General features: G+C 44.9%; 1 protein-coding gene across 3 annotated transcripts in view; it reads right to left on the reverse strand.

The window, feature by feature from the left end:
* Positions 1-8,420: 8,420 nt before the first annotated feature.
* TRRAP (transformation/transcription domain associated protein) overlaps positions 8,421-21,660 on the reverse strand; it is a 300,061-nt gene continuing 286,821 nt past the window's right edge. For all 3 annotated transcript variants that reach the window (XM_082261087.1, XM_082261086.1, XM_082261085.1), the window contains 2 exons: positions 20,788-20,982; positions 8,421-9,900 (listed from right to left, as the gene is read on the reverse strand). In XM_082261087.1, coding sequence (XP_082117213.1) covers positions 9,616-9,900; positions 20,788-20,982 — 480 coding nt within the window. In that variant the 3' untranslated portion in view covers positions 8,421-9,615. The remainder of the gene's footprint in view (positions 9,901-20,787; positions 20,983-21,660) is intronic.

Consider the following 21,660-nt stretch of genomic DNA (forward strand, 5'->3'; position numbering starts at 1 on the left):
CGTGCAGAAGTGATAGCCACCAAGAAGGCCACCTTCTGGGATAAAGTAAGCAAGGGAATCTCCCTGATATTTTCAAAGGGAGGTGTCTGAAGAACCGACAGCACCAAATTAAGATCCCAGGATGGCAACGGCGCGTGCACTGGCGGAGCCAGGTGTCGCACCCCCTGGATGAAATTCCGCACCAAGGAATGAGTAGCCAAAAACCTTCTGAAAGAAGATAGCTAATGCTGAAAACAGACCCTTGATAACACTCAAGGCCAGCTTCTGCTCAACTCCCTGTTGAAGAAAAGCCAATATTCGGGCTACCGAATAAAGACGTGGAGGGAACCCAAGGGATTCACACCACGCCATATAAGACTTCCATGTACGATGACAAATCTTTCTGGAAGTCGCTTTCCTTGCTTTAACTAGAGTAGGAATAACTGAAGCTGACAATCCCTTGTCCTTCAGCACCTGGGTTTCAATAACCAGGCTGTTAAAGCCAGCAAACGTAAAGCAGGATGGAAGATCGGTCCCTGCGACAGCAGATCCTCCGTAAGAGGAAGTCGCCAAGGAACGTCTGTGACCAGCCTGACCAGGTCGGCGTACCAGGCCGACTAGGCCAGTCCTGATCTACCAGGATAATTGGAATTCCCTCCACCTCTATCCTGCGAAGAGGCTTCGGCAGTAACTTGAGAGGAGGGAAGTAGCTGATACTGCCCCCACGGGGCGATCAGCATGTCTGCGGTGTCTGCTAGAAGATCGTGGGAACGAACCACAAACCTCCGCACTTTCCTGTTGAGCTGAGATGCCAACAGCTCCCATTCGGAGTGCCCCAACGGGGGCACAGTTGGTGGAATATCCCTGGGTAAAGAGATCATACCCCTTGATCCAGAATCTGACGGCTGAGATAATCTGCCTGCCAATTCACCCCCGGAATGAATACCGCAGAGAGAGCTGGAACATTTGTTCCGCCCAACGAAGAATGCTGGCCACTTCTATGGCCACCAGGACACTCCTGGTGCCCCTTTGATGATTGACATAAGCCACTGCTGTGGCATTGTCCGACTGGATCCGAACCGGGCTGCCCTGGAGCTGCTCGGTCCAGTGAATCAGACAAAGTCTGATCGCTCTCAGTTTCAATACATTTATCGGTAACCTGGACTCTTCCAGGGACCAAAGCCCCTGAGCCGAGAATTTCTCCTCACCCGGATAGACTGGCATCCGTGGTGATAAGCGTCCAAATATTGGTAGGAATGACTTCCCCTGGCTGAGCATTGGAGACCGAAGCCACCAGACCAGGGACTCCCTGGTGCGCTCGCTCAGCCGGACCAGATTGTCCAGGGAATCTGGATTTCGGTTACACCTGAGAAGAATCTCTCCTTGAAGGATTCGGGTATGGGACTGGGCAACTGGTACTGCTTCAAAGGAAGCCACCATCAAACCCAGGACCCTCATGCAAGCCTGGATGTGTCTAAAATTAGACCCAAATATTCCAGCCTTCTGGTGGGAACCAAAGATAACTTCTGCAGGTTCACCAGCCACCCGAACTCTTGCAAAGAGGTCATGGTGATCTCTAAGTTTAGTAATAGAGTCTGCGGAGACTCCACACGGAGCAGAAGATCGTCTAGGTGACCTAGAATCGATATGTCTCATTGTCGTAACAACGTCAAGACTGGGGCCCACACCTTTGTGAAGACCCGGAGAGTCGAGGCGAGACCAAGGAGTAACGCCAGAAACTGAAAATGGTACTCTTTCTACGGAAAAACGCAGGAAACGCTGATGTCCTGCATAAATAAGAAAGTGAAGATAGGCATCCTAGATGTCTATGGACGCCAGAAAATCCCCCTGATGCAGGGAGGCCGCTACTGTGCGAATGGACTCCATCTTGAATTTTTGTACCCTGACAAAAAAGATTAAGTGCTCTTAAGTCCAGAATTGGACGCACTTTGCCCTCTTTTCTGGGTATTGTGAAAAGGTTCGAATAGAACCCTTGAAATGCTCTGTCCAAGGAACGTGGACCACCACTCCTTGTTGCATTAAATCCGTGACTGCCCCCCGTAAGCTCTTAAGCGATCCGGGGATAGTCGAATATTGCGGAAACCGGCGAAGACGTCCCCCTGCCCCAGCTATGGGCGAGGGCGCACCTTCAGGCTTTAGTAGTCTTATCTTCAGGTCTGGAAGAGCCGGGCTTTTGCTTGCCCGACCAGCACCCCTTAAAAAAACCTCCCGAAGGAGTTTTGGCGGACTTTGCTTTTTTCGCCCGTGGGCTGAAAAAGCTTTTTATGAGCGGAAAAAGAAGGCCCCCGTCTCTGACGGGATCTTTTACCCTTAGTACTTGGTGGCAAGAAAGTGCTCTTTCCTCTAGTGAGATCCTTAATAATCTCATCTAAATTGGCCCCAAGATAGGCGCACACCCTGAAAAGGGAGATTTAACCAAAGCTGCCTTGGAGCCTTGGTCTGCCGACCAATATCTTAGTCACAGTGTACGCCTGAGGACCACTGCTGAAAACTGATGCTCGCCCCAATAGTGGAGTGGCGTCTAGTGCAATGTTGCAGACAAACTGTAACTCTTGTATCATCTGTTCCATCAGATCTGATACCGCCTGGGGGATATCTCTCCCCTCTAAGCCACTTGGTCCATTCTAGACCAGTAGCAATTACTGGTCTGAAAGCTGACCCAATTAGGGAAAGGATGGCGCGAGACAGTTTCCACCTTACGATCATCTTTAAAGGACGGAGCATCCTCCAATAGGATAACCGTAGCTTTGTTCAATCTGGAGATTGGAAAATCCACCACAGATGGTACTATCCATCTCTTGAGGAGTGATTCCTCGAACGGATAACGCCTATTAATGCGTTTAGGAAATAGTAGGGGCTCGTCCTAGATGACCCCATACCTCCTTAGTTACATTACCGAAACACTTGGGTAAGGAAAATACTTTCGCCATCTTGGTGCGTTTCTTAGTACCAAATGGGATCTCAGTATCAGCTACTTTTGATGGTGTAACCTCCGAACAGATACAATTAGTGCGTTTACTAACGCTTCCTCCCGGGCTATGGTAGATGCCGAAACATCTTCCTCACTGTCTGAAGAGACAGTACCCGAGTCACCAACCCCAGATGAGGTACCTGCAACTGCACGAATAGGCTCAGACTGAAGTTTCAGATGAAAATGGCGATAGGCGGGGGTCGCTTCCTTGCGCCCTGTCCCAGACAAGCCTATTCCACCAAGGATAGACAAAAAATTTCCAAAAACTGCTGACAATGACTCACTATTAAGTGGGGAACTGGAGGGTCCTGCAGACACTTCGAGGGGATCAGGTGGAGATACATGTGGCAGGGTCCATGTTAATCCAGGACACTTTGCCGGTAAAAAAGAAAAAACATTTTTTTTTTTTTTTTTTTTAAATAAAAAATGCCTCTTTTAATTCACCAGCGCAATAGCGCCCCTCAGCGTACCTGCTTAGGACCCCCAGAGAGAGAGAGAGACCCCAAGGGCTCATCACCAGATGCAAAGAAGTTTCTTATTAAAACTGCTGTCAGCGTTGTCTTGTGCAGACTGGAAGTCTTGCACTAGATTTCCCGGGTGAAAGGAAGTGGCTCCGCCCCCTGTGTACGCCTTCCGGCGTTCCCAGCTGCTCCTCGAGGTTTGCTGGGCACATCAAACATGGCCGCCCCCATGCAGGAGACAATAGGCTACGAAAAAATGGCGGCCTGCGTGACCTGCGGGCGGCTTGTGTAGACAATGCAGACATGCGGTCTACAACAAAATGGCGGCGGACTGCCGATCTAGCGTGGCTCCTCCAGTACAGCGGCCTGCATGCTTTGAAAACAGCTGATGGCGGCCTGTGGGAGTATGGCGATCTAAGGTAGGCTATACCTCCTATGTGTTTACTATAGCAAATCGAACTCGGCTTCCTTGCTAGAGAACCCAAGACTTGCTGAAGTATCAGCTCCCAAACCAAGCCTGCTGGAGTGTCAGCTCCTAAACCAAGGTTGCTAGAGTGTCAGCTCCCAAACCGAGGTTTGTTTAAAGTGTTAGCTCCTAAACCAAGCCTGCTGGAGTGTCAGCTCCCAAACCAGATCACACTATCACAGGGGATATGTGAACATGTCATAGGCTACAAGGGGGAACTTTAATGTCAGAAAGGATCCGACCATACACAGAGGGGCCCGTATCCCAAAGACCCCACAGGGGGGAAGGGGGAACATTTACTCACCATACCGAACCGACAGGCACCCTCTCTTCACAATACCCTCTCCACCGAAGTGGGGGGTTGTTGACCAATACGGACGCCTCGACTCTCTGGTTCTTGGCGTCCAAGCGAGACGTTTAACTCGCAGGGTCAGTCCCCGTCCAATGGGACTATGTCGCGGCCGACCCAGCGCGGAGCTCTGGTCTGCACGCGCTCGTAGGCTGAACCGGGGTGACCACTGGATCTCAACATCCAGCCCGTCGCCCGCAAGGAACTTAGGTCCTTACTCCTGACTAGACAGAAAAAAAACTGATTCTCTGTAGCAGACAGGAAGAGGATATACCCTCTGGGACTACCCCTAGGGTGGAGCCAGAACGTTTTTTCTTTCTGCCTAGTCCTACTCCTGCGGAGGCAGCATAACCCAATTGATGTGAATCAAAGAGGACTACGTCTGTCAATGAGCGACAGAGAAAGTTTTTTTTTCTATGCTGAGATCACCGTTGAGGTATTTGTATTTGTCCCCTCTCAGGCATGTCTTCTCTAGGGAGAATAAATCGAGCGCTTGTAAACGCTCCTCATAATTTAGATCCTCTAATTTAGGCTCCCCTAATTAGCTTAGTTGCCCTTCTTTGGACTCTTTCCAGTTCCAGCATATCCTTTCTTAGGACTGGCGACCAGAACTGGACAGAATACTCCAGGTGTGGACGGACTAGAGTTTTATAAAGTGGTAGGATTATAGATTTATCTCTGGAATATATCCCCTTCCTTATGCATGCCACTATTGTGCTGGCTTTGGCAGCTGCAGCTTGACATTGCATGCTATGGCTTAGTCTATCTTCAACTAAGACTCCTAGATCTTTCTCCATTCTTGATTCCCCCAGAGGTTCCCCCTCTAACGTGTATTTTGCGTTTATGTTTTTAGTCCCCAAGTGCAATACCTTGCACTTACCCACATTAAACCTCATTTGCCACGTAGTTGCCCACTCTGTTATTTTGTTCAGGTCCTTGTATTGGTGGAAAACCGATAAAGTTCCCTCCGATTTATATCTCTTAAAGGCCATTTTTTTCCCCTAATATGTTTTTTTTACATTACGGTTTAGCCACCCTGGTCTGGCCTTGGCTCTTCTAAAATGTGTTTCCCAAAGGAATGCACAGTGAGATGCTTTTAATATGTTCCTAAAGCATTCCCATTTTTCCTCCGTGGTCAGTGTTCCTAGGGTTTGGTCCCAGTTTATTTTCTCTATCATTGAGCACAGTTTGGGAAAGTTTGCCCTTCTGAAGTTTAGGGTTCTTCTATTCCCCTCTTGCCTTGCTATCTTGTGATTTACGTTAAATGCGATCATCCTGTGATTGCTAGAACCCAAGTTGGCCCAGACTCCTACATCCAAAATTAGATCTGGGTCATTAGTAATTAATAGATCTAGCACTGCATTCTTTCTAGTAGGAGAATCCACCAACTGGGACAAGTAGTTGTCCTATAAGATATTCATGAAGAGACAGGCCTTTATTGAGTGTGCAGTCCCCTCTTCCCAGTCAATGTCGGGATAATTGAAGTCCCCCAATATGATGACTGGCCCCAGCTTTGCCTCGTTACCCAACAGTGATAGAAAATCCAGCTCAACTTCCTCCCTTTGGTTGGGTGGCCTATAACATACCCAAACTTTTACTTTCCCCTTTACTTCTTTCCTATGGAGTTCTACCCACACAGATTCTAACTCTGTACTCATACCTCCCATAATATCACTCCTCTCTACCACCCTTACATTATTTTTGACATAGATACATACCCCTCCCCCTCTTTTTCCTTCCCTGTCCTTCCGATACACAAGAGTACCCTTGGATATTAAAAGGATATATTGCGCTGACCGAGTATTTGTTCACAATAAGAAAGTGCACTAGTGCAAATAAATAAGTGAATAAATATGTATATAAATAAAGTCCTTAGTGCTTATGAACATCAGAGGTAGTTAAATGGTTAACCGCAGCAGTTGATAAAAGCACAGACTTGATAGAAGTGGAATCTGAAACCTTCACCTCCACACTTTCACCCAGTGCTCTTAATACTCCTTACCAGAAGGATATGACCCCTTAATTATAGGGGGTCACAAAAAGCATTGGTATCCACATAGAATCTGGACCATCTACATCGCATTCTCTCACCAGCAAGGATGTATGATCAGGTTAAATATGGAACTCCAAGTTTTCAGGACCAGGTTTTAAAGCAGAGGGAATGCCTTATGTATGCCCGAATGTAAGGAACTGCGTATTCTGACATCTGACGTTTCTGCAGCCAGAACTCCTGGCCCTTCCATGTCCCTCCACGTGCACTGTTGAGGAATCTTTGAAACGTACTCCTCACAGATTTCTTCTCCCGCAATCAGCTCATTCAGTTACCCAGTAGTTCTCAAATTCTCATTGATGTGCTTCAATCCTGCTTATACCCCAGGAAGACCAAACAGCACACCGGTGAAAGTCAGGACGTCAGTGACTTTTCAGTGACTATTTCTATATCTTTTCATGTGACAACACTGAAGAAATTACACTTTGCTACAGTGAAAAGTAGCGAGAGTACAGCTTGTATAACAGTGTACATTTGCTGTCCACTCAAAATAACTCAATACACAGCCATTAATGTCTAAGCCGCTGGCAACAAAAGTGAGTACACCCCTAAGTTAAAATGTCCAAATTGGGCCCAAAGTGTCAATATTTTTTGTGGTCGCCATTATTTTCCAGCACTGCCTTAACCCTCATGGGCATGGAGTTCGCCAGAGCTTCACAGGCTGCCACTGGAGTCCTCTTCCACTCCTCCATGACAACATCACAGAACTGGTGGATGTTAGACGCTCCTCCACCTTCTGTTTGAGGATGCCCCACAGATGCTCAATAGGGTTTAGGTCTGGAGACATGCTTGGCCAGTCAATCACCTTTACCTTCAGCTTTTTTAGCAAGGCAGTGGTCGTTAAGTTGGAATACTGCCCTGCGGCCCAGTTTCTGACATGTACTGTGCTCTGCTTCAGTATGCCACAGTACATGTTGGCATTCATGTTTCCCTCAATGAACTGTAGCTCCCCAGTAGCGGCAGCACTCATGCAGCCCCAGATTATGGCACTCCCACCACTATGCTTGACTGTAGGCAAGACACACTTGTCTTTGTACTCCTCACCTGGTTGCTGCCACACACACTTGACACCATCTGAACCAAATAAGTTTATCTTGGTCTCATCAGACCAGAGGACGTGGTTCCAGTAATCCATGTCCTTAGTCTGCTTGTCTTCAGCAAACGGTTTGCGGGCTTTCTTGTGCATCATCTTTAGAAGAGGCTTCCTTCTGGGACGACAGCCATGTAGACCAAGTTGATGTTGACACTGAGCACGTGCACTCAATGTCTATGGTCGAACATGGCGAGGCCTGTTCCGAGTGGAACCTGTCCTGTTAAACCGCTGTATGGTATTGGCCACTGTGCTACAGCTCAGTTTCAGGGTCTCAGCAATCTTCTTATAGCCTAGGCCATCTTTATGTAGAGCAACAATTCTTTTTTTTAAGATCCTTAGAGAGTTCTTTGCCGTAAGGTGCCATGTTGAACTTCCAGTGACCAGTATAAGAGAATGAGAGCGATAACACCAAATTTAACACACCTGCTACCTTAGACCTTGTAACACTAACAGGTCACACGGGGAGTGAAAATGGCTAATTGTGCTCAATTTTGACATTTTAACTTAGGGGTGTACTCACTTTTGTTGCCAGTGGTTTAGACATTAATGGCTGTGTTTTGAGTTATTTTGAGGGGGCAGCACATTTACACTGTTATACAAGCTGTACAATCACTACTTTACATTGTAGCAAAGTGTAATTTCTTCAGTGTTGTCACATGAAAATATTTACAAAAATGTGAGGGGTGTACTCACTTTTGTGAGATACTGTGTATGTGTGTGTGTATATATATATATATATATATATATATATATATATATATATATATATATATATATATATATATTTTTTTTTTTTCTTTCAATTTTGACCATTTAAAAAATTAACATGAATTACAAATCTTAAAGCTAAAAAAAATAAAAACCACTGAGCCAGGGTTGTGCGTTTATGTACTAGATCAAAAATAATAAGGGGGTATTTTCTATTGCTCTAGTTTTGCAAAATACCAAAATGTCTTACTATTTCACCCCCAAAACAGGTGAAAAAATTTCACATATAATAAAAAAAACTGAACAATACAGGTGACAGAAGGCCTTTTCCAAAATATTTATTTTGAAAATGGATGTACAAATACTTTTAAGAACCAGTCCTCTTAATACTGAGCATTTATAAAACAGCTTGTAGCGAAGAATGACAGACGCATGGCCATTCCTTAAAAATTACAAAGGTATACAATCATCTGACAAAGTAACTTCTCAAATAAAGCAACACAAAAAAATAAAAAAACCTGTTTCAACATTTGTCCACCACGGTCCTGCATTACTACTGCATGTGGTCAAGTTGTGGCTCCTTAGATATAAATGTACATTCACAACAGATGGCTTTGCTCCTTCTACGGGAGGCTTGGTAGAGTTGATCTGGGAAAACTGGAGCCAAAGTGGAGTGGTTGTCCACAGCAACCAGCCATTGCTATACCAACCTGGCTGGCTGCTATGCCCAAGAGTTCCCTTTCTGTTCCAGTTTCCTTTGCTCCAGCTTCCATGGATCATCCCCACTGCTCGAAGTAAACAGCTTTTTTTTAGAACTTTATGTAACAAAGAAAGACCTATACATGATATATTTTGTACAGCCCACTCCAACTTAACATTTGGGGGGAAAAAAAAAATAAACACCAGCCTGTATTTAACAGTCGTCGTAAAAAGAACATATGAAAGCCATGTTGGCCCAAAACCGATACAGCATTGTAGATGTGCCAGTTTTAAAAAGTATAAAATATTACATCTCTGTTCTCTTTTTCTAGTTCATATAAAGCTACAACACAATAAAGGAAGAAAATCATTATATGTCTGTACAGGGTCCCTTTGTGTTTTTCATCCACTAGAGCTTCAATTTTAAATGCTTTGAAATGTGTTTGAACTTGAGGAAAATCAATATTCTCTTTGTAAAAAGCATACCACTTAATGACAATAGGCAGAAATGTTCTGTAAACATGATTAGCTTCCATAGAGGCCAACAGCTTACCCCCTTCAAAAGCCCATCACGTCTTGTAATTGCGTATAATCTACCCAGAGTCTTTCAGTTGTTCAGGAACGGTCAGCAGTGGCAAAGGTAGTATTGCAAGTCTATGTCTATAAAGGCTATGGATATCTCTGGTATACGGCACATCTACCATAGTTAAACAAAAATAATCCTTCACAGCTTAAAAGAACCTTCATAGCACAGCATGATCAAGTACCGTTGTGTTAGCTTAGAACAGACAGCTTCATTTAAATACATCTAAGCTCCCTTATAACCATGGGTGCCATGCAGGGTCCATACGACACAAATTGTCCAGGCTGTTGGCAGCAGCCACTAGAGTGTTGACTTTGCTCTCTCCCCCATCAAACTGGGCCAGGTTGTGCAGTCGAGACATAATGGCTGTAACAGCTTTCTGGACTAGTGACACAAGCTGCTGGCTGTCCATGTTCTCAGGCTGCCCAGCTGGTGATAGTGGAGAGGAAGTGTCTTCTTGTGTTTTCTTGTGCCAGGCGATTATTTCATCCCGTAGTACAGTTTTTAGGATGCCGTCAACCTGATGAAAAAAAAAAGAAAATGTATTATATTAATGTATTTAGAGAGGAAACATGCAGTTGAGGGAGGAGAAAAGCAGATTAGCTGTAAGAAAAGCTTCACTCAAAGTGCATTTCCTTTGTTAACCAAAACACTGTCTATGCTAACCAAGCCAATAATATTTCAAGGAAACCTGTACTTGAATCAAATAGCTTAAAACCTTATAAGTCACCAATCAAGTGCAAATGTACAGATCAGGAGATTTGTTTTTTTAATGCTTGCTCCATGTCAGACTCACAGTGATAAAATCAGACTACCAGGCAACTAGTATCTTCTAGGTCAACAACTGAAGGCTGCGTATTTTTCTGAGCACTGGTTAACTTCAACCACTTCAATACGGGCACTTTCACCCCTTTCCTGCCAAGGCCAATTTTCAGCTTTCAGTGCTTTCTCCACATTGAATGACAATTGTGTGGTTATGCAACAACCTACCCATATGAACTTTTTATGTGGTATTTATTCACCACAGTGTTTTTTTTATTTTTGCTGAACAAACAAAAAAATACAAAATTTTTCTTAAAAAATGTTGCAAATAAGTAATTTTTCTTGTGAGGCTGCACTGATGAGCACTGAACAATGATCAGTGCTCTAATCATCAATGTAAATGTGCCCTGTCAGCTTTGCCGGTTATTGGACTGTGCATCAGGAAAGAAATGCAGATAACCGGGAAGTAGGTTTACATGTGATCAGCTGTGGTTGGACACAGCTGATCACATGATAAAGGGTCACTGTGATTAGCCCTTTACCTCGATCTGTGGTGAGCTGTGTCCAAAGGACAGAGCCATCACAGAGCATGCCCCCAGGGAGCATGCGGGAGGCATATTCTGGGAGGACATCCATAGACGCCCTTCCAGAACAAGAGAGTCGCGCTGAAGCAGTCCTTTGGCTATGGTGCAGTACTGAGGTGGTTAAAGTGGCTGTAAACCCTTTGCATATACCCAGTGAAGTGACCAGCCTCAGATGATATACCGAGATAAAACAAGTCCTCTTACATAAGTTATACATGTTGATCTATGGCTATTTGTCCAGTACATCCTTGTAAAAGAGATAAAAAGGATTTTTCACAGACTCACAAAACAGGGGGTGGGGAGCTTAAGTTACACACTGTACAAGAGCTCTGATAGCTGATTGGAGTTATGTGACCCCCCTCTCCTCACAGTACAGGAACAATGTACAGCTGAGGCCGTGTGCGGGGGTGCCTTCCCTCATCACTTATCCCCTAGTATGGGAAAAACCTGTCAAAAGTGACTAATGCTTATAGCAACGAGGCGGCAGAGAGAAATCACGCTGCTTTGGATAGAGGCAAGTAATCACTGTAGAAATATGTGCTTTGTTCAGATTTCATGTCAAAGGTTTACAACCACTTCACCCACTTGCTGTCCAGCATATGTATATATACACAGTATGTCCTGGACAGAAAACGATTTATGGCAACCTCCTGGTACTATTTTTTAGTGCTGCCGATCAGGCTTTCATGTAAAAGTAATCCGGGCGCTGTAGAGCCTCCTTCCGCCACTCCAGGGCTCTCCTGTTCCACCAGGCAACCCACACAGGGAATGGCTGTTAAAGCCAGAGAAGCAGCTGATCAAACAGATCTGTGTTTGATCAGCTACCTTGGAGGTCAGGTGGGGATAACAGGAGTCTAATAGATCCTGATGTCTCCATAAAGATGATCTGTCACTGCCCAAAACAATCACAAGGGATGTTGTTTACCCCTTGTGATATCAAAGTTAAATCAAATAAAGGGTAAAAACATGTGATATAATAAATGAAAATTATAATAAAAATGTAAGCACCTCCATACCCTCTGTACGCACAAATGCAAATGCGTACGTAGGTCCAGCACGCATATGTAAATGGAGATTGCACCACACATGTGAGGTATTGACACAAACATTTGAGCGAGACCAATAATTCCAGTGTCATATCTCACGTTTAACGTTAAACTTCTAATCTATAAAATGCATTTAAAGCATTGCCTAATGAAGATTTTAGGTACTGTAGTTTGTCACCATTTCACAGGCATGCACTATTTTAAATCTTGATAGGTTTGCATCTATTTACTCGATGCAACATCACCTTTTATATTTTTTAAATGGATTTTTGTAAAATCTTACCGTAAAATCCTTTTCTCTTAGCTCATTGACAGACGTAGTCCTCGGTGATTCAACACCCTCGGGTTATGCTGCCCTCTGCAGGAGTAGGACTAGACAGGAAAGAAAATGCTCTGGCCACACCCTAGGGGCAGTCCCAGAGGGTATATCCTCTCACTTCCTGCCCTAGCACATCAGTTATGTCACAAAGCAGTGTTTAGAGAATTTAACCCAACCCAACTCAAAAACAGAGGGGCGGGTACTACGTCTGTCAATGAGCTAAGAGAAAAGGATTTTACGGTAAGATTTTACAAAAATCCATTTTTCTCTATCGCTCATTGACAGACGTAGTCCTCCTTGATTAATATCAACTCGGGACGTCCCAAAGCAGTGCCACAAATGAGGGTGGGAAAATGGAAATCAAATCCAATCTAGAAGGCCCAACCGATGCCAACTAGAAGTTTTAAAGGCTCATCAAAGGATGAGACTCAACTGAAATTCCAACGGAAAAAAACCCTCGAGGTAGACCACCGGTCTCCTCAAATTGCGGCCTGCAAAACCTTGCGGCCAAATGAGGCATCCGCCGATGCCATCACATCAACTTTATAAAATTTTGTAAAGGTATGCACCAACGACCAGGTAGCCGCCTTGCACACCTGGACCACTGACGCCTGATGGCGGTAGGCCCAAGAAGTACTGAGCGCTCGAGTGGAGTGCGCCTTAACAGGGAACGGAGGATTCCGACCCCTAATCGAATAAGCCTGTACCACCGTCTGTCTGATCCATTTGGAGATAGTCGCGGCAGATGCAGGCAACCCCTTTCTGGGGCCATCCGTGATCACAAAAAGTGAATCCGTCTCACGGAATGATTCCGTAGCCTTCAGGTATACCCTGATTGCCCGAACCACATCCAAGGAATGCAATGCATAATCTCGAGGATGATTGGGCTGAGGACACAAGGAAGGTAGCACAATATCTTCATTCAGATGAAAGTCTAAACCACCTTAAGGAGGAAAGGATGGCTTCGGATGAAGAACTACCTTATCCCTATGAACCACAAGATATGGGGAATGGCATGATAATGCCGCCAGTTCTGACACCCTGCGTGCAGAAGTGATAGCCACCAAGAAGGCCACCGAAATGCCTCTGGATGAAGAGACTATTCCTCTTGATCCAGAATCTGACGGCTGAAATAATCTGCCTGTCCACCCCCATGATAAATATCGCGGAGAGAACAGGAACAACTGTTCCCCGAAAAGAATGTTGGCCACTTCTATGGTGCCCCTTGGTGATCGACATAAGTCATGACCGTGGCATAGTCCGATAGGATCCAAACCGGGATGCCCTGGAGCTGCTCGGTCCAGTAAATCAGACAAAGTCTGATCGCTCTCAGTTCCAACACATTTATCGGTAACCTGGAATTTATCAGAAGAAATTACTTCCCCTGGCTGGGCATCGGAGACCGAAGCCACCCGACCAGAGCCTCCCTGGTCCGCTCGCTCAATCGGATCCGATTGTCCAGGGAATCGGGATTCCGATTCCATATGAGAAGAATCTGCTCTTTGGAGAATTCGGGTATGAGACTGGGCAAACGGTACTGCCTCTAAGGAGGCGACCATCAACCCCAGCCAGTTGACGGACAGCAACATCCGAATCATTGACTGAATCTTCTGGAGTTTCTCCGCATGGAGAAACACTCTTGCCAAGGATGTATCCAAAATTAGGCCCAGATAGTTCAGTCTCCTGGTGGGAACCAGGGATGATCTTTGGGAAAAGCAACGAAAACGCTGATGTCCTGCGACGATGGGGATATGAAGATAGGCATCCTAAATGTCTATGGACGCCAGGAAATCCCCCTGATGCAGGGAGGCCACCACTGTATGGATGGACTCCATCTCTTCCAAGACCAGAATTGGACGCACCTAGCCCTTTTTCCTGGGCATTGTGAACAAGTTCGACTAGAACTCCTCCAAGGAATGGGAACTACCACTGCTTGTTGCATCAAGCTGTCCCCCACAAAGCTTTTTAAGCGACCCGGGGATGTCGAATATTGGAAGGGAAGAATCGCACCGGTGGAAGTGATCGAAACTCGATCTTGTATCCCGACCATATGACCTTGCGAACCCCTTTATCCGGGATTCTGGAAAGCCCTGGATCCGGAAACCGGTGAAGACGTCCCCCCACCCTAGAGATGGGTGGGGCCCATTCTGTCAATCCAACGGGATAACAGTGGCTTTATTTAGTCTGGAAATCGGTGAGTCCACTATTGGTGGTACCGTCCATCTTTGTAATGAGGGATTCCTCAAAATGATAGCGCCTAGCAATGCGTTTGGAAATAGCAGGGGCTCGTTTATGGACGACCCTGTTTGGGCAAGGTAAACCCTTCACCATTTTGGTAGGCTTGCTAGTACCAAAAAAAAAAAAAAAAAGGAATATGAGTCTCAACTACCTCTGCCGGTGTAACCTCAAGATTTAAGGTTTCCCGGACAGACACAACTAGTGCTTCCACCAACGCTTCTTGTGCTATGGCGGAGGCAGAAGCGTCCTCCTCACTGTCTGAGGAGACCGTACCTGAGACAACAACCCCAGAAAAGGGGCTGCAATGACCAGCTCAGAATCCGTATCTGAAGTATCAGATGACATAGGGGTAGGCGGGGACGCTCTTCTTGACCCCCGTCCCTGAAAGGCTACCTCCACCCGGGATACCAAAGACTCCAAAACTGCTGATAATGCATCATCACAAGTGGGGTACTGGAGGGTCCTGCGGCCACCCCGAGGGGATCAGGTGGGGATACATGTGTGGCAGGGTTCATGTAACAAGACACTTGCCAGCAAACACAAAAAAAATTAATTGCAAGAAAAAAACATTTTTTTTTTTTTTTACCTAGTCCCCCAGCGCAATAGCGCCCCTCAGTCTACCTGCTTGGACCCCTCAGAAAGAGAGAGAGAGAGACCCCAAGGCTCACCTGATGCACAGAAGTTTCTTATCAACTTGCTTCCAGCACTGTCTGTTACAGACAGGAAGTCTTTGGCTTGCTTTCCCGGGCCAAGGAGGCGGCTCCGCCCCTTTACACGCCTTTCCGGCGCCTCCCAATTACTCCACGAGGTGTTTGGTCACCTCAAACATGGCCGCCCCCATGCTGGAGACACGAGGCTACGCCAATATGGCGGCCTCGTGCGATCTGCAGGAAAATGGCGGCGGCCTGTGTAGGATAGCGGCGGCTTGCAAGCTAGCAGCGGCCTGCGGGAGGTGTGCATTCGGCCTATGCGGCCTGCGGGAGTGCCTCGGCCTGTGGGAGGCTGTGCGGCCTGTGGAAGTGACCGGCTTTCTGGAGGGATGGCGATCTGTGGCTGCAGTAACTTAGGCATAGGCATCGGCCTGTGTCACACTATGACAGGTAGGATACCTCTATACCTCAATAGTAATGCCTTTTAGTAGTCTGCCACTGACTTCAGTCACCCTTACAGTCATATAGTGACTTTAGATAGTCAGCTCCCAAACCAAGCCTCCTGGTTTCTATTCACAAAATCACACTCGAATTGGGGGATCTGTGACCTGTTATAGGATAGAGGGGAGACCCAGAAACTGAGTGTCCGACCATCCCAGAGAGGGGCCTGCGTCCACCAACAAACCCCGACAGGGGGAGAGGGGGAACATTCTACTCACCATACCGGAACCAGGCGGGCGCCAACTCCTGACAGAACCCCTCTCCACCGGGGTGGGGGGGGGGCTGTTGACCAATACGGACGCCGTGACTCTGCTGGTCATTGGCGTCCAGGCGAGACGTTTAACTCGCAGGGTCAGTCCCCGTCCAGTGGGACTATGTCGCGGCCGACCCAGCGCAGAGCTATGGCCTGCACGCGCTCGTAGGCTGAACTGGGGTGACCACTGGATCTCAACATCCAGCCCGTCGCCCAGTTTTAGCATGCTTGCTTGAAGATCTCACAGGAACACTGGAGAAAAAAAGCTGTTTAAAAAGGTATTTCTAAAAAAATCCTGCCAGGACCGAAGATCCTAGCAAGGAATCTAGGTCCTTACTTGTGGCCAGAACGTTTTCTTTCCTGTCTAGTCCTACTCCTGTAGAGGGCAGTATAACCCGAGTTGATATTAATCAAGGAGGACTACGTCTGTCAATGAGGGACAGAGAAATATATGTTTGGGGTTTCTATGTAATTTTCTAGCAAAACAATGACGAGCAGTTAAAGCTAAAACTCTGTAACCTGCTCAAGTAATTCTCTATCAGGAGATTCAAAATTACACAGTGCTTTTGGAAAGCAGCAACCATGATTTTGGCAGGAAATATAAGCAGTTGGTAGGACTAGGTGGTTCGGTGAATTGGATGAAACCAAATCGTATATAAGCAGAGTTCGTCAGCATGCCTCATTCCAGCAGATGGGCATTTTTAGCTGGCTGAAACGAGATCATATCCAATAGCTACATCTGGCATTCTTTCTTTTAATAAAAATTAATTCAACAAGAAATAAGAAACCACCGTATTATGCTGACAGATAATGTTGTCTGTGGTAATCTGCTTTAATTGAAAAAATTGACTGTGCTGATCTAGCAGAATATTGTTTCTGTTCTTTGGAGAGGCTCTGGAATACTGTGGAATTAGGATTATTAAAGGATGACTCTGGCATAGCTTCGAAGACCAGATTTGCATTGAATGACTGTCAACACTTTTGGATGCAAGGCATGAAAATTAACAGGTCTAAACTAGACAAGAATAATAAATAGGTTGCCTCGGCTTTCTGTGGTTTAAGATCACTGGGAGTCATTGGGTCCAAGCTGTGTCTGTGCCCAGGCAGGATGAAGGTAGTGAGAGATGTCGCTATAAAGACCTGACAGAGGCTCTAACCATTCCCAATGTAAAAAATAAAAAAAATAAAAGAAATGGGATTTTTGACTTACCGTAAAATCCATTTCTCTGATGTTCATTGACGGACACAGCTTCTGATCTTTATAACCCTTGGGTTATACTGCCCCCTACAGGAGTAGGACACTAGACAGAAAAAGAATCTGGCTGCGCCAAGGGGGTATACTCCCTCTTTCTGCTATAGGTACTCAGTTTTTTTACAAGCAGTGTCAGAAGAATTACAAGAATTACAACTCCACAGAAGGGTGGGTGCTGTGTCCGTCAATGAACATCAGAGAAATGGATTTTACGGTAGGTCAAAAATCCCATTTTCTCTTTCGTTTATTGACTGACATAGCTCCTGATCTTTATAACCATGGAGACGTCCCAAAGCAGTGTTTAGAGGATCAGGTCCTCTAAAAAGCAGCCTGCAAAATCTTGCGGCCAAAAAAAGCATCCGCAGATGCCAACACATCCACTTTATAGAAGTTCGTAAAAGTGTGCACCGAGGACCAGGTAGCCGCCTTGCAAACCTGCGTCATTGACGCCTGATGATGGAAGACCCAGGAGGCACCAAGTGCCAGTGTGCCTTGACAGAGAAAGGAGGAACCTGACCCCTGATGGAATAGGCTTAAATAACTGTCTGTCTGAGCCATCTGGAAATGGATGCAGAGGAAGCAGGGAACCCTTTCCGAGGCCCATCCGTGAGCTCAAATAGGGAGTCTGACTTCTTAAAAGACTCTGTAGCGGCCAGGTACACCCTAATTGCCCGGACCACATACAAGGCATGCAAGGCAATTTCCTTCGGATGTTTTGACCTGGGACACAGGGAACACAATGTCTTCATTCAAATGAAAATCAGAGACAACCTTTGGAAGGAACGACGGACAGGGGGCGAAGAACCACCTTATCTCTGTGAATCACCAAGTAAGGTGAATGACAGGATAAGGCCGCCAGTTCCGACACCCTGCACGCAGAGGTGATAGCCACCAAAAAAGCCACCTTGTGAGACAGCTTAAGCAAAGGAAACTCCCAAAGATTCTCAAAGGGAGGCTACTGAAAGACCGAAAGCACCAAATTAAGGTCCCAAGGTGGCAACGGAGACCGCACTCGAGGAACCAAATGTCGGACCCCCTGAAGAAAGGTATGCACCAGGGAGTGTGTGGCCAAAGGTCATTGGAAGAAGACTGCCAAAGCAGACACCTGGCCCTTGATGGTACTCAAGGCCAATTTCTGTTCAACCCCCCGTTGAAGGAAGGTCAAAAGTCGAGCCACCGAGAAGGAGCAAGGATGAACCTCAAGAGACTCGCACCACGCAATGTACGTCTTCCACGTATGATGGTAGATTTTCCTAGAGGTACATTTCCTAGCTTTTAACAGCGTAGGAATCTATTACCCAGATAAACCTTTATCCATCAGCACCTGGTGTTCAACACCTAAGCCTTCAAAACCAGTGACAGTAGAGCAGGATGGAAGATTAAGAAAACAAATAAGTGCAGTGCTGGTTAATAATTGATCATTAGATGGAACTCCAATCCTATATAGTCCATAAATATGAAAAAAAGTGCAATTATATTAATATCCATATACCACAGTATAAAAAAAAAAAAATGAAAAAAGAAGATGGGGAAGTCCTTGAATGTCCCAACTCGGTGACAGTTCACACAAGAAATACACAGGGTGATAGATCATCAAAAACGGTGCATTACACAACACAGTAATCCTCCACCAGGCACCTCTATATGCTCACCAGATTCCCCAGGGAGCCAAGCCTTATGTCAAACTACTGTGGACAAATGGAAGTACCACCTTACAGGTGTAGATACATCCTTGTCTTCGGAATAGATACACTAAATGAAATGCTCATCACATGGAGCCAGAAAGGTTTTCATAGTGTAGTTTATTTATTTTAAGTAGACGATAAAAACACGTACATGTTCATAGATGATAAAAGCAAAACTCACTTTAAAAGGTCCGCCACTCCTCGGCACGGATGCCACATCCACCCCAAAAACCTCCAGGGGGAGAGGGGGACAACTACTACCCATTCTAGGAACCAGGCGGGCAACGCTCTAGACAGAACCCCTCGCCATTGAAATTGGGTGGCTGCCGGTTGTATGCGACCTCGCAAGACATTTAACTGGCAGACCAGCCCCCGTCCAGTGGGGCTATGTCACGGCCGACCTAGCGTGGAGCTGAGGTCTGCATGCGCTCACTGGCCAGACTGGGGGGACCACTGGATCTAGATTATCCAGCCCGTCACCCAGTTTGGCAGTTGATTGTAGATCTCACAGGAAAAAAAAAAATTCTAATAATCTAAAAAGAAAAAATTTGCCAGAACCAGAGATCTCAGCAAGGAACTAGGTCCTTACTCCTGACTAGGCAGAAAAAAAAACTGAGTACCTATAGCAGAGAGAGGGAGTACACCCCCTGGGACAGGCCATAGGCGTAGCCAGATTATTTTTCTGCCTAGTGTCCTACTCCTGTAGGGGGGCAGTATGACCCAATGGTTATGAAGATCAGGAGCTGTGTCTGTCAATGAATGAAAGAGAAAGTTTTATGCATGTTTAACCCTTTCACTGCCAACGGTAAAGCTTCTGTAAACCAGAATTATTCCATTTTTGTTTTATTTATTCTTCCCTGCGAAGTTCTTGGATATTTTGTTGGAGGGGGGTTCTCTGCCCATTTACAGTAAAGAGGTAAGGAATTTTGTTTTAAGCAGGAAAAAAGAAAGGATTTGGTTGGTTACCCATTTAAAACATTATCTTTATTGTAAAATCTTCAATAAAATACACCTCCACAACAAGACAGGAAATACAGCGTCCACATCTAATGCGTTTCACACTAAATTAGCACGTAATCATAGCTAATGTTAGCTGTGGATGCTGTCTTGTTGTTGTGATGTATTTCATCGAAGACTTTACAATAAAAGGTGATGTTTTATATGTGTGGCCAACCCAATCCTCTCTCTTTTCCTACATGAAGACTGCTGGAAACAGGGTCAGCACCTAACAGTGCCAGTAGAGGTGGAACATTGGACTGACCTAGACCGGTGTTTTGTTCTCTTTAAGCTCATTTTGGGATTGTTAATATTAAAGCAACACTGCTTTGTCAAATCATCACTGTCAAATGAAAATGACCACTATCTGGAAGTTTACAATTTAAATGCCTTTCACTGTAACTATTGCTGCAACAGACAAAGTGTAAAGTGCATAAAGATTACAACACATGTATGCAAGCTCCCATAGGCATAGGTGAATATACATGTACAAACAAATATGCAATAACACTGATCTTGATGCAGAAAGCACGGTCTCTCGGCTAGAGTTAGTGCATTTTAATGGATCAAAGTATAGTGAATATATTATAGTACTTCAAGCCATACAAATATGAAACAAAACATTTGGAAGGGTTTAAATTGCAGGAACAGCAACCTACATCAGAAAATGTACTTCGGATTTGTAAACTCCAAGGCCTTGTTAATGTTATGCTCACACTACTGCATACAACACCAGTTTTTTGATTCAAGAACTAGCAAGAGATTTTAAGATTCACAGACTATATCTCAAAGATAATTTTGCATTTGAAGACGGGGAGAAGAGAGGTCATTGTGTGTTCAGAATCTTCAGCATGTCTTTGTTAAAAGTCTGAATATGAACAGACACGTACACGCAAGCTTGGAACTAAAAAATAGTAGCAAAAACTGATCCATTTACTGAAAGGACATTGTTTTGACTGGATGGAGCTGGTGTGCATGTACTGTGCTCCTGTCATGTGACATGATTTTCACACCAATGCACCCACCACCAGAACGATAAAAGTAAAAAAAAATAATCTCCAGCCCAAGGTTTTATATTACTATTCATATTTACATTTACAATTGTGGCCTAATAAATATACCTTAAAATTGGGCTGTGCAAAGCACCGAGCCACAGCAATCATGGAAGCAGTAAGTGGTCCTGACACGCCAATTGTAGTGAGAAACTCAGAAATGTTTGGGGTTAGTCGAAATGGGACAGGGCGGTTGGCATCCAGATCTCCCGTCGCATCATTGATATCAAACCGAAAGTAGGCCACATTAAGCTTGCCGGTATCCTATAGAAAGCAAAATATTTAAAAGCAAATTAAACATCTGGATCAAATGCTGCAATAACAAACACAAAGTGAAAAGAGGTAGCTAAAAATAAAAATATACACAACAATTTTACTAAAATAATAAAGTGTACGGCATGTAAATACCAACAATAAACTTCTCGTATTTGCTTTCCTTTTGGTCTGTAGAATGATACCACTGAAAGCTTTTTGTTAGATCTATTCAGGAAGTTAAAAAAGCAAAAAAAAATAACAAAACTTTTATCCAGCCAAAAATCTTGTACGGATTGTGCTCTATGCAGTATTATCTCAGAAAGTATTAGCTCTACAGAACACCTACATATTATGCTAAAAAAAAAAAGCAAAAAAGAAAATGAATGCAAACACCACATCCAATGGCTGCCTCGCAGCAAAATATTATATTTTTGTTCATAGGTTTAGATATACTTTAATGCAGAACTTAGCAAGTTTGTTAAAAATTGGCAATATTATGGTTGAAAAATCATACGATTGAAGAATAATCAAAACAATCATACACAGATGTTGGCTACCCACCAAGTTCCATTTTTTTGTTTTATTTTATATGTAAGTTAGTGATCAATATTTTCATATTTTCTCTCTCTCTCTCTTTCTATTAATATCAGGACTAACATTATAATTTATTAAAACTGGAGCAGCTAT

This window comes from Pelophylax lessonae (genome assembly GCF_965119305.1).
Source record: "Pelophylax lessonae genome assembly, chromosome: 6".
Taxonomy (NCBI): Eukaryota; Metazoa; Chordata; class Amphibia; order Anura; family Ranidae; genus Pelophylax; species Pelophylax lessonae.